This window comes from Nilaparvata lugens, chromosome 1 (genome assembly GCF_014356525.2).
Source record: "Nilaparvata lugens isolate BPH chromosome 1, ASM1435652v1, whole genome shotgun sequence".
Lineage (NCBI taxonomy): Eukaryota > Metazoa > Arthropoda > Insecta > Hemiptera > Delphacidae > Nilaparvata > Nilaparvata lugens.
This window is the reverse complement of record NC_052504.1, coordinates 2,381,777-2,396,053: the sequence shown is the minus strand read 5'-3', so window position 1 is coordinate 2,396,053 and position 14,277 is coordinate 2,381,777. Positions and strand designations below refer to the sequence as shown.

Genomic DNA, 14,277 nt, shown 5'->3' with positions numbered 1-14,277 from the left:
GTTTTGTAGTAAACTCTCGTGGAAGAGGGTGCTCTGTTCGGATTATCGATGTTCTATCTTGTTCAGATAATCGATATTTCGATAGTTCCGGAAGTGATCCGAGTTTCCGGAAGTATAGAGTGCTTCTCTATTAGTAATAATTGATGGGGAGAAACAGAGAAGGATGGAAGTTATACTACTGGAACTAACAATCAACTAGGATGCAACTTTTAGTTGTTAACAGTGCATGGGCATTGCTCAATCAGACTGTGAAGGAGTCATATACCCCTTTAGGGTCGTTTGCACAGTGTAAGCTAGAGCTTAAACCAAATCTGGATTTTCTTTGGTTTAAACTGAAATTGTGTTTGCGCAGTATCAGTTTAAACTCTGTATTGAGTTTAAACTCCGGGAAAGTTTAAACCTCCAAAACAGGAGGTTTAAACCAAATAGTTTGGATTTACTGTAAAATTTGATGGGGGAACAGTAAGTTAATAGTGAATTATTTTACGACGTTTATTTTTAATGCTTCTGTAGAGGATAATTATTATTTAGGTTAAAGTGAATCATTATTGATAGAATTGACAGAGGTTTTCAATGCGATTGATATTGATGACTGCGGTAAAATTTTTGAACTGAGAAAAATTTGGCAAAAAACGAATCATTTAAACTTTGTGGGATGATAGAGAATTTTTTCAACGGTTTTGCTTGAGTAAAGCAAGTGCCAATTTAGTATTTGATTGAATAAGCCACTTGATAGAAAATAAGACAATTTTTATCATTGATCAGAAAACATGTTTTCAATAACACATAACTGAGATATTTTGCTTTCGAGAGATTTCTAATAAACGAGAAAGACCGTGGTAGATTTAAGTAGATTTTCATAACAAAAGAGGGTTTTTATCTTATATTCTAGATAAGTCTGTTTCCAATAGTAATACAGCATTTCATCATTTTTTGAAGAATTTCTTGATCGCGTTACACTTTTATTACCGTACAGCTTACAGCTCTGTGGATTTTGAACCAGGAAATAGTAGCTACATAACCTCAATATACTGATGGTTTGTAAAGAAATAATAGCAAATTTCCTGTAAAAATTACACTTCCTAATATTATAAACAATGTCATTCTATTACCAACTTAACGCTAAACTAGTTTAACTTGAACTCGATTAGTAAATGCACTGAGAAAACCGATTCAAGTTTAAACTTTCAGATTAACTTAAACTAGATTAACTTAATCGAGTTGAGCAATCTATACTGTGCAAACGGCCCTTAGATGTTAACAGTGCATGGGCATTGCTCAATCAGACTGTGAATGAGTCATATACCCCTTTAGTGTCAAACTTTAACATACTTAATATGAGTTAGAAATTAGAATTGAACTGTTCATTAACTAAAGAGTTAGATTGCAGTCGAATTACAAGAAAAAAATCTGGTGTGGCGCATTCACAAGGAAAGTTGCCTTGCCGTTATGAAAATTATCACCTGATGCTAGTGTTAAAGCGCATCTCAATTCTATTTATAAACAAAGATCTGATCCTGCTGGTGACAGGACAATAACGCTGGAGACACACGAGGTCTGCTATCTCTTCAAAGTGAATCATTTAATAGAATCAACAGTTTGCAATTGGATAATCACATTTTCTCGAATTTCGAGCTTATTTTTAATTTTAGGTGAAAATGCTACTGAAGATTAGTTGTAGAGATTCTCATGTTGAATCTTTTCCAATCGAAATTTTTTGTTCAAATTGTATCCGACGCCTGATAATTGGGGATCGAAAATCAAAATTTGCATAGATGGGGCGGAGCTCCTGGAATTTTTACAGATATGGGACTTGTAGCAGTTGATAGAGCTTATCAATCACTGTTCTCGGTATGAATTTGATCAAAATCGTTGAAGCCGTATATAGAAATTGAAAAATGTACATAACCTACACATTTGGACAATAATTTGAGACAAAATTAGGAAATTGAAGAAGTTTTGGGCAATAGCCCGACCCATACCATGAGGATGGATACCTTCTTATCCTATTTTTTCTCTTTGGTTATAGTTGGTTTGTCAACCTTACTATTATATATCATCTTATGCTATTCCTTCCATTCTTTATGGATTCATACAAGGATATCATCAAAAATGATAGGGAGAGAGATAATAAGGTAGCCTTGTGCTATTCCTCTCCCAAATTAAGATAAGGTTACACATATTCCGAAATAGGTTGAGTCTTGTAGTTCTTCACTTCACAACTTTTTCAGTTCTTTATCATTTTCACAATGTAGATTTCCAAATTTAGATGCTTTAAAACCAAACATAGAAGAAAAATTTCACATTATCATCACTAAAATGGGAAATATTCACATATTGAAGAAATAATTTTGAAGGACAACTCAATTTCAAAAAAATCACTCAATATTTCACGTCAAAACATAATTCCCTCTCATATCTCAGTTCAGTAATCTTTCCTCAAAATTCCCTCTAAAATTCCCTCTCATATCTCACAGTTATTATAGTTCAGTAATCTCTCCTCAAAATTCCCTCTAAAGCACTGCACACACACATCGATTTTTGTTCATACGATATTTTGCCGTCTTTAAGGATTCTATCAGATTAAGGCTGTGCAAAGGCTAAAAGTAAACCTTCCACTCGTGATATTTTTTGAAGTCTTTCGATTCGTATATCATCAAGCTATCAAAATGAAAAAGTTTTCTCACAAAAACATTTTTTTTCTGATCATTACTTTTTGAGATATGAGCGCCTGAAGTTTGAATTTTTGGGACAGAACATTTCAAATTCGGTAAGGGATAAATCCCTGAGATTCAGAGGATAGATTTTTCATTGCATTGTTGATCTAAAACTCCGATCATTACTTTTTGAGATATGAGCGCCTGAAGTTTGAATTTTTGGGACAGAACATTTCAAATTTGGTAAGATATAAATCCCTGAGATTCAAAGGATATATTTTTCATTGCATTGTTGATCTGAAATTCCGATCATTACTTTTTGAGATATGAGCGCCTGAAGTTTGAATTTTTGGGACAGAACATTTAAAATTTGGTAAGGGATAAATCCATGAAATTTAGAGGTTGGATTCTTCATGGTATTGTTGATCTAGTAGAGCAATTTTTTTTTTTTTGAAAATATCAATTTTTAAGATAGTTATCCAATTCACTAAAAATAACCAAAGATATCTTTTAGTTGAGCTATTCTTGGTAAATTAAATAACTTTTTCAAAAATGGATATTTTTAGAGAATTTCTGTTTTATTAAATCAACATGGTATATGAAGAATCCATCCTCCCAATGTCATGGATTTATCTCTTACCGAGTTTGAAATGTTCTGTCCCAAAAATTCAAACTTCAGGCGCTCATATCTCAAAAAGTAATGATCGAAAAAAAAATGTTTTCCTGAGAAAAGTTTTTCATTTTGATAGCTTGATGATGATATACAAATCGAAAAACTTTGAAAAATATCACGAGTAGAAAGTTTATTTTTAGCCTTTGCACAGCCTTAAATGGAAGGTCGAAACCTTTACAAACACCATCTGTTTGAAATCATCTGTCTAATTTAATAGGATTTATAAGGACGGCAAAATATCATACGAACTAAAATCGATGTGTGTTTATCTAGCCTTAATGCAAATATGAATAATCTCTCTTCAAAATTCCCACTTGAATACTAATAATCTCTTCTCAAATTCCCACCCACTGTACATATTGTGAAGTAATCTATTCTCAAAATCCCCTCTGACTGTGCATATGGGAGTAATCTCTTCTCAAAATAACTTGTAACTTGTAACCTGCAGTCAGTTATGGAGGAGTCACTTCTAAACATAACTCACAAACATTTTCAATTCCTTGCGGTTGAGAGGCTGATCCCTAAATCGTGACTTGTACTAGGAGGGTGGCATTAACTGACATTCTAACATACGTGAGACAAACTCCTGAACAATCGTTCAAGGATTGCAGTAGTTTTGGAACATTACGAAACTTGAAGATCATGTGAGCTCGTTGGAATCATCTTGTCGATGATTGTGGAATTATTTTGAATTGATGGAACATGATAGGAAAGAGGTTACAAGTTTTGATATTAATAATCTCAAATTAATTCAAATCAACTTATATTTGTTATTGATTAGTATTTTTCAATTGGTTATTATTGGAAAGTTTTCAAAACATGGTAATATGGTGTTATTATGCAAATAAGTAATTTCAAATGGAGATTACATTGGATTATATTTCAATTTGAATAAAAAAGAAGAGATATGAATATTCTATCATGATGGTAGTATTGCTTTTCATAATACCAAGATTGTGTAGAATCAATTTGTAACAATACAATAATACTATTACGGGTGTGAACAGTGTTATGTGGTTTTGGAAGTCATTCTATCTTCAATTTCACAACATTATGACCACTGCCTACATCAGCTATTTCCAATTCTATCCAAGATCTTATGACAACTCTACGATGAAAATAAATTGTAAGTTTTTTTTATTTCCAATGCAATTGATGGCTGGCCGTTATGACTTCGTATAAAATGAGCGCTGCTATCCGGAGATTGTCAGTTTGGTGTAAGGGTAAGCATTCCTGACCGGCAATTAGGAGGTACTGGGTTCGTTTCCCGGGCTGATAAATAATTTTTGTATAGTTAGCACTCATCGAATTTTCATCTAGCTGTTTACCCTCTTGTTAACATTCGCAGTAGCAGAGGTCTTCAGGGTGATTTTACAGCATTTAATTGGGATTTTCGTTTGATAATAACTAGTAGTTCTGTGAACAGTAGACCTCACGCAGTATTCTCATCCACAAGTAGCTGATTGAAACTATGGACCTTATGGAAATACAGCAAAGGCTTCTCCACACATCTGTGTAATCACTTGTCAGCTGATTTATAAAGAATAATTCTATAGTCTGATTTTACTTTCCTTGCCCTATTACCATAGGTAAGGAAAGTATTGCTTTCCGAAAAAAATTAAGGAACCCCAATTTCTAAATTTCTATACGTTTCAAGGTCCCCTGAGTCCAAGAAACTGGTTTTGTGTGTGTGTGTGTGTGTGTGTGTGCGTGTGTGTGTGTGTGTGTGTGTGTGTGTGTGTATGTGCGGCTGTGTACACGATATCTCATCTCCCAATTAACGGAATGACTTGAAATTTGGAACGTAAGGTAATTACAATATAAGGATCCGACACGAACAATTTCGATCAAATGCGATTCAAGATGGCGGCTAAAATGGCGAAAATGTTGTCAAAAACAGGGTTTTTCGTGATTTTCTCGGAAACGGCTCCAACGATTTTGATCAAATTCATACCCAAAATAGTCATCGATAAGCTCTATCAACTGCCACAAGTCCCATATCTGTAAAAATTTCAGGAGCTCCGCCCCATCTAATCGAAGTTTGATTTTAGATTCTCAATTATCAGGCTTCAGATACAATTAAAACAAAAAAATAAGAGTGGGAAAGATTGAGCATGAGAATCTCTACAATTAATGTCCAGTAACATTTTCACCTAGAATCAAAAAAAAGCTCGAAATTCGAGAAAATAATATGATTATTCATTTGCAAACTGTTGGCAACTGTTGATTCTATTAAATGTTCTACTATAGCAGACCTCGTATGTCTCTAGCGTTATTGCCTTGTCACCAGCTGGCTCAAATCTTTGAATAGTGGACTTGAGATGCGCGGGAACACTAGCGTAACGTGATCAATTTTCATAACGGCAAGGAAAGTTGTGTGAGTGCGCCACACCAGATTTTTACTCAAATATTGGCGTATGAAGGAGGTTCCTTTTTCCTTTAATATTATCCTTGAAATGAAAAAGTTCCAAAAACCTTGTATATACGTCGTCACGCAATTAAAAAAGTAACATACCTGTTAAATTTCATGAAAATCTATTACCGCGTTTCGCCGTAAATGCGCAACATATAAATATATAAGCATATAAACATTCAAACATTCAAACATTTAAACATTCAAACATTCAAACATTCAAACATTCAAACATTCAAACATTCAAACATTCAAACATTCAAACATTCAAACATTCAAACATTCAAACATTCAAACATTCAAACATTCAAACATTCAACATTCAAACATTCAAACATTCAAACATTCAAACATTCAAACATTCAAACATTCAACATTCAAACATTCAAACATTCAAACATTCAAACATTCAAACATTCAAACATTCAAACATTCAAACATTCAAACATTCAAACATTCAAACATTCAAACATTCAAACATTCAACATTCAAACATTCAAACATTCAAACATTCAAACATTCAAACATTCAAACATTCAAACATTCAAACATTCAAACATTCAAACATTCAAACATTCAAACATTCAAACATTCAAACATTCAAACATTCAAACATTCAAACATTCAAACATTCAAACATTCAAAAATTCAAACATTCAAACATTTAAACATTAAGAGAAAAGGCAAATCCTCGACTTGAATGCTAGACCTCACTTCGCTCGGTCAATTAGCCATTCTATGACTTCTGTGGCCATTCTCTGATCTTATGACTATTTGATGACTGTATGATGTGCGCCTAGAGCAGACGACAGCTGACTTTGACAGTGTTCTGTGTTGTAGGGCAGCAGCAGCAGTTCCACGCCTTCGCCTTCGGCCAGCGGCCCTTCCTTGGCGGCCATTTTGGAAGTGCCCTTGACCCTTTGCAGCGGTCAGCTGATCCGCTTGCCTTCCGAATGCCTGCCATGAGTACCTGTCAGAGTGAGTATCACCTCTTATTGCTCAACAATAATTATAAAATTATTATAATTGGGATATATCTAGGCCTATTTGATTTTAAACGATCTTAAACGATTTTAAACTTATCGATTGCTATGGGTTTCAGGATTCACCTTACATTACATCACATAAACGTTAATTAAATTGTTAATTTCTTCTAGGTTTCACGAGTCACGCTTCATCTTGAATCGCATCTCAACTCAATCAATACATAAATGTGGATGTGACAAAAAATAGTTATTTTCCCTGTGGGAAAAATTTTGAAGCCCGAGGCGAAGCCGAGGGCAACAATTTTCTCAAGGGCGAAAACGTATTTTTCGCTCGTGATGTACACACAATTTTTCTATAGAAAATGCAAATAATATCATTTTAATAACTTACGTATTGGTGACAATGTTTCCTAACAACATAACCTAAAACCTAAAAACCGGCCGTCTGATTGGCACTGCCGATTGCGCTATCTATCGCCAAAAGTTGTAACAATCATATCAGATGGGCGTCTACCAAAAATGGCTGACTCCAGATCACGCGGTTCAGATTTGAATTGCAGATCAAAAATATTTGTTGGCTGGTATTTTTAATAGAATGAAATATTTTTAAAATTATATACATTTTTATCGTCTACTAATATCTAATATTAAGAATATAATTATCATACAAAAATATATTTCATGAGTTGATCAAATTTCTGGTTGTGGTATTGAATTCAGTTGACTCAATGGCAGACACCTCTATTATGCTTTCTCATCTGAGCTTAGACCTTCTAACCTATTACAATATAAGTTTTAAAATAGAGATGCTTCCCATGTTATTTAAATGGAGTCACTTTTCCTCCCTAGGGAGTTTTTCTGTTTTTTACTACCGAGAGCGGAAAAGTGACACTTTAGTATTATGTTTCAGGGAGTAAAGTAAGTACTTTAGACAGAAGGTGGAGGAAAACTGTATTTTTTCAATCAAGATAAGTACTCAAGGCTGCCAACCAATCGAACGATACAGCTGGGAGAAGAAAACAAGTACTCAATTCAATAAAAATATGTCCTGACAACAAGCACTTAATAGGTGTATCGACTATGGTTCTCAAATTATCATGGTCGACTTTATCGAGTTTCGACTTTCAGAAAAATGCGATATTGAAGTGGGCAATTGGCCGTGACTAACACACGACATATCCACTAATCCACCCTGGGGGAACCGCTGTGCCATCAGTGAGGGATTTGCTAATAAACCGATCACACAAGCTGCTTTTTTGCCACCTCACTGATTTTGCCTGACTGAGTTCAGTGAGGCAGGGGTCTTCGAACCCCCTTCATACACCCTGATCATCCTTCTCCACCTCCTCAGACTACTCCTCCTTCTGTTCCTTCTTCATCGCATCTTCCGCCTCTTCCTGCTTCTCTTCCTCCTCATCCTCTTCATCCATCTGCCTCTACCTCTTCTTTTTCCTTTTTCTCCTTTTAATCCTTCTGTTCCTCCTCCTTCTTCCTCCTCTTTCTCCTCTCCATCCTTCTGTCTCCCTCTCTCCTACCACTTCCTCCTATTTTCTAACCTCCTCCTATTTTCTCTCTTCATCTTCTTTCTCCTCTACTTTCCCATTGGCCTGTTTCTACTCTCAATCTTCTTCCTCCTCACCCTTTTCTTCCTCTACATCAACCTGTTCATACTCTTTCTCCTCTCACTCTTCTTCCTCCTCTTCCTCATTTTCTTCATCTTCCTCCTCTTCATTCTGTTCCTTATGTTCTTCTTCCTCCTTCTCTACCACCTCTTCCTCCTCTTCCTCCTCTTCCTCTATTTCCTCCTCTTTCTTCACAACCACCACTTCCAATTCTCCTTCCTCTCTCTCCTCTTCATCATCATCATCTTCCACAACTAACTCCTTCATCACCATCTCTTTCTCCTCCTCCTCATCATGTTTCTCTCAATACTCCCCTGCCACCCCTTCTCATCCACCTTTTTCTCCTCCTAATCCTCCTCCTCCTCCTTCTCCACTCACTCCTCATCATTTTCCTCCTCCTCATTCTCATATTCCTCATATTTCCACACCACAATTACCTCCTACTTCTTCACCTCTCTTTCTCCTCCTCCTCAGCATAGGCAGTGAGGAGGCACTGTTTGCTCAACGAGTGTCTGATAATCATTCCTCCCCTTTTCCACCTCCTTCTCCTCCTCCTCGTCCTTCTCCTCCTCCTCATCATCTTCTCACTACTTCTCCTTCTCTTCCTTCTCCTCATAGGTGTCGAAGAGTATTAAGGGGGCAGTGTTTGCTTTACGAGTGTCCGAGTCTTTTGTAGGTATAGGAACCTGGTTTGGCTTCATTGGGGGCTCCCCGGACGAACAAAGTGGCAGATTGTTTGTCTCTCAGTCATGGCTGAATCTCTGTTTGTTTTGTACTTGAAAGCTTCCCAGAGACTCTTACCAGAGTATAGGGATAATGTCTGAATTCATAACATATACGGTAACAAAAAAAAAAACGAAAGAAAATTATAAAAACGATTTCTCTATAAACACAACTCTTCTGTGCTATAGAATACTCCAACCATCAAAAAGCTTTTTCCTCCACCTACTGGCTAGAGTACTCACTTTACTCCCTGAAACATAATATTCTAAAGTGTCACTTTTTCGCTCTCGGTAGTAAAAAACAGAAAAACTCCCTGGGGAGTAAAAGTGACTCCATTTAAATAACATGGGAAGCATCTCTATTTTAAAAACTTACATTATAATAGGTTAGAAGGTCTAAGCTCAGATGAGAAAGCATAAAGAGGTGTCTGTCATTGAATCAACTGAATTCAATACCACAACCAGAAATTTGATCAACTAATGAAATATATGTTTGTATGACATTATATTCTTAATATTAGTAGACGATAAAAATTTATACAATTTTTAAAATATCCTATTCTATTCAAAATACCAGCCAACAAATATTTTTGATCTGCAATTCAAATCTGAACCGCGTGATCTGGAGTCAGCCATTTTTGGTAGCTGCCCGGCTGATATAATTGTTACAACTTTAGTCGATAGATAGCGAAATCGGCAGTGCCAATCAGACGGCCGGTTTTAAAGTTTTAGATTTTAGGTTATGTTGTTAGGAAACATTGTCACCAATACGTAAGTTATTAAAATGATTTTATTTGCAGTTTCTATAAAAAAATGTAGATGGAGGAAAAATGTTGTGTACATCACGAGTGAAAAATACTTTTTCTCCCTCAGGAAAATTGTTGCCCTCGGCTTCGCCTCGGGCTTCAAACTTTTCCCTCAGGGAGAAAAAGTCGTACTTTTCACTCCAGATATACAAACTTCTTCTCGAAAACATGGACATATTCACATTTTTTTCAAATTAGTAGGAAGTTTTCTAATAAATTTGAGGTCCATAATTATTAAGTTGGATTTTTTTCAAGAAAAAGTGTTCTGTGATAAAGTGTTGCATAGTGTCCTCTATTTCTTGTATTGTCTGTGATAGCAGAGATGAACGAAATAATCTATATAATAAAAGCGAAATGACACTCACTCACTGACTGACAGACTCACTCACTCGCAGAACTAAAAATCTACCGGACCAAAAACGTTCGAATTTGGTAGGTATGTTCAGTTGGCCCTTTAGCGGCGCACTAAGAAATCTTTTGGCGATATTTGAACTCTAAGGGTGGTTTTTAAGGGTTCAAAGTTCGTCTTTTGGCATGTATATTCTTCTTATTCCAATATTTTAAGATTATAATTAATTGAGATGTTCATACCATATGTTAATATAGAACTATAATCTAGAGAGAGTACCTCTTCGAAACAGTTGTTGTTCTGGTAACTAGATTAAAAATTTTGTCAGGTTGGCATTAAGTTGAGTTGACTTTGTTAGGTTGGCACCAAGTTGAAGATTGAAATGCATTTATCTAGGACCTCCTAAATACCAATTTATCCGGTTATTTATCCACTTATTATTCCAATATTTTAAAATTATAATTGAAATGTTCATACCATATTATAATATTAGTACCAGTACCTTCAAAAGAATTAATATTGACTTGTCTTATACTCCATCCTGGGGTCCCCAAGACGTAATCTAAAAAAAAAAAAAAAATAAATAAATACCTATTTAGGAGGTCCTGATTTATCGCGGAAAAATTGAATGGGTTCTGCTACTTCAATCAGAGCTATTCCTGGGAATATTATATTTCTAGCCGTCAGGCTCGCTTCGCTCGCCGTATCCGTTTAGCCAGACGTTTAGTCTGGACCTCCGACTGGATCGTCCTAACATATGATAAAAATATGAACATTCCAAATTTGATAGGTGTGTTCAGTTGGCCCTTTAGAGGCGCAATAAGAACGGAGTTTATTCAAGAGGCTTTAGAAATAACAAGAGTAATTAAGGACAGTTCCCAGTGGGCTATAGTTTGAATGACCAGATTCTTTTCAACCAATACAACACTTCGAATTTAATAAAATTAGCAGAATTGATGGTGATGTTGTGATATCTCCATAATAAGAAATTAGTGAAAATTGACAATATCTTTGTTTTCTTATTACTTCGAATTTAGTTTTATCATAACATTTGTAAGCATAGATTAGTCAATAGTTTTCCCAATTACATATTTGTTTTTATAGCTGGGCCAATGGCAGGCGTTCATGCCCTTGACCAATAGCAGTACTCGCCTACTAGTATAAACTCTGCTGCTCTTGTATTTAGTTTTAGTTTATCAGAGATTGACAATGGTGTTACAACCGGAACCGGTCTTTCTAAGTATCAATAAATCTGTGGTTCTTTGACAATTTCTTAGTCTTTTTCATTTAATACGAATAATTTCCAGAATATCAACTTCTATGACCTCAAATTTATTAGGAAACTTCCTTTTAATTTGAAAAATAATTATTGTGAAGATGTCCATGTTTTTGAAAAGATTTTTAATGGTTGTAGTATTCTTTACCACGGAAGATTTTGGGTGTAAAGAGGGTTCCTTTTTGGTATTTTTTTCTGTGTTTTAACTTTTGACAATTCCGAAATTCCGAGCTCGGAAACTGGCCCATAGCTCCGTCTCTCTCTGGTGATAGTCTCCTTGTAGATTGTCTTTGACCGAAGTACATTTCATCAGTTTGTATGAGTGAAAAAAAGCAGATAAATTTCATCATATCCGTCCATCTCCCGTCCTTCCCTTCCAATCGATTATCATATGTGGCCGTCTGCTGTCTAATAAAACCTCGCGCGTATTTTTAATCACGGGCCGCGCGCGTGTGTGTTCGTGTGAGAGTGTGATGTCACCAGTGTATCGAATTTTTAACGTTTTTCCGAGCGGTGGCGCGCGCGGACCGTTTTTTAATGAAAATATTTTTGAGCGTCGACCGCCGAAATCCGTTCACTCGGATTTATTAATTAATTTTTGCCGCGTCTGTGAAACGTTGAAGGCTATTGGACAGCGGCACGGATATGAACTAATTCCCAAGAAATTTTCGCCGTTATGAAATAATAACGTTGGACGAATTTGGAATGTTGGTTTGTCGACCGATAGGTATTTCCTTGTTGAGAGTGGAATGCTGTCGTGGAATCTGTTGCAATTAATTTGATTGGGGTATTTTTGTTGTTAGTCATGTGACAATAATAAGAAACACAGAAACATTCATAACATATACAGTACGTGGTGAATTATGGATAGGATATTTGAAGAACTGAATGATATTTTCTAGAGTAGCCTACAATAACTTTTTAGCTGGCCGCTATATGGCTTCTTATAAAATGAGCGCTGCTATCAAAGAGATTGTCAGTTTGGTGTAAGGGTAAGCATTATTCCTGACCGGCAATTAGGAGGTTCTGGGTTCGTTTCCCGGTCCGACAAATAATTTTTGAATGGTAGCGCTCATCGAATTCCCATCTAGCTGTTTACCCTGTTGTCAATATTTGCAGTGGCAGAAGTCTTCAGGGTGAATTACAGCATTTATTTTGGATTTTCGTTTAATAATAATAATACAATTTTTTTTTAATCGTTACTTGGCAAGGTTTGGATTAAGTCATATCCATATTCATATGTTGTTATGAATATACTATACAGAGTGAGTCATGTATGTATGTAGGGTTCCCCTCCAATAAGTTGGAGACTGTTGTAGATATAATACTGCAACTTCCAGGATAAGTTATTAGTCAAATAGTCTTACCTTTTGACGTACAACTGAATTTCAACCCTTCATAAGGGGGTGAATTAGGGGTTGTAAATGGAATATTTCAAATGTAAACACCCATTATGTGGTACAAAATTTCAATGAGCTTTTGAAAATGAGAAAGATGACATATATAAAAAAGTTCTATGATGATTGTATCAAAAATAGAGATTGGTTGAAGTCTTAGTTTTTACTTGAAACTTTAATCAGCCGCCATTTTGGATACAAGTATCATAGAACAAATAATTTCATTGATGTCATCTTTTTTGTTTTGAAAAGGCCTTAAAACTGATGCACCACACAATGGGTGTTCACATTAAAAATACTAGAGTTACAACCCCTAAGTCACCCCCTTATGAGAGGTTGAAATGCAGTTGTGTGTCAAAGGGTAGAGTATTTGACCAATAACTTATCCTGAAAGTTACAGTATTATATCTACAACAGTCTCCAACTTATTGAAGGGTTCCCATATTTGAAATATTTGAGTTACAACCCCTCATTTCTTTGAAAACCAGAACTTCAATCAGTCGCCATTTTAGATACTGATATCATAGAGCTGTTTTTCATTGATGCCATCTTTCTTGTTTTGAGAAGGCCTTTTAAAATGATGTACCACACAATGGGTGTTTACTTTTGAAATATTCAAGTTACAACCCCTAAGTCACCCCCTTATGAGGGCATGAAATTCAGTTGTACGTCAAAAGGTAGAGAATTTGACCAATAACCATCATAAAAGTTCCAGTATTACGCAGCTTCAAACATAAATAATCCACCTTCAGAGCTCACCAAACCAGGGTGGTCAACAGATAGGAATGTTTCTTTTCCTGACCAAATGTCAAACAAGCAGTCATTTCCTCTTTAGTGTTGTTCATCTCTGTGTGGCCGGAAATGATATATAGTTCGTGCCAAAAACACCTTGAACACTCTAATATCTAGTGCTCAACCATATTCATCATAGATTCTTTATGTGTGGCCGGAAATGGTTAGGCTCGTGCCATAGACATCTAGACCACTCTAATATCTAGTGCCTAGGCTCATTTATCTCTTTGTGTGGCCGGAAATGGTCAAACTCGTGCCATAGACATCTAGACCACTCTAATATCTAGTGTCTAGGCTCATCTATCTCTCTGTGTGGCCGGAAATGGTCAAACTCGTGTCACAGGAGTTTTGACCTCTCTAATATCTGGTGTTCGACGTAATTTGTTTTTCTCTGTGTGGCCGGAAATGGTCAAGCCTGTGCCACATGTCACAGATATCCAGACCACTCTTATATCTAGTGTATAACCTAATTTGTCTCTGATCTGGAACATGGAACTAAAATTATAGATATATATCAAGTTAACCAAATATTTTACGGCTGCTTATGCAATATGGCTTAGCTCGTGTCAACCATTATTACCCCA

The 14,277-nt window shown here is 35.8% G+C and overlaps 1 protein-coding gene across 1 annotated transcript in view; it reads left to right on the top strand.

The window, feature by feature from the left end:
• The window catches only part of LOC111044970 (runt-related transcription factor 1-like), a 106,967-nt gene that overhangs the window by 77,303 nt on the left and 15,387 nt on the right, over positions 1-14,277 (top strand). Inside the window, 1 exon segment of the mRNA XM_039426948.1 lies at positions 6,584-6,721. Within this exon segment, the coding sequence (XP_039282882.1) occupies positions 6,584-6,721 (138 nt within the window).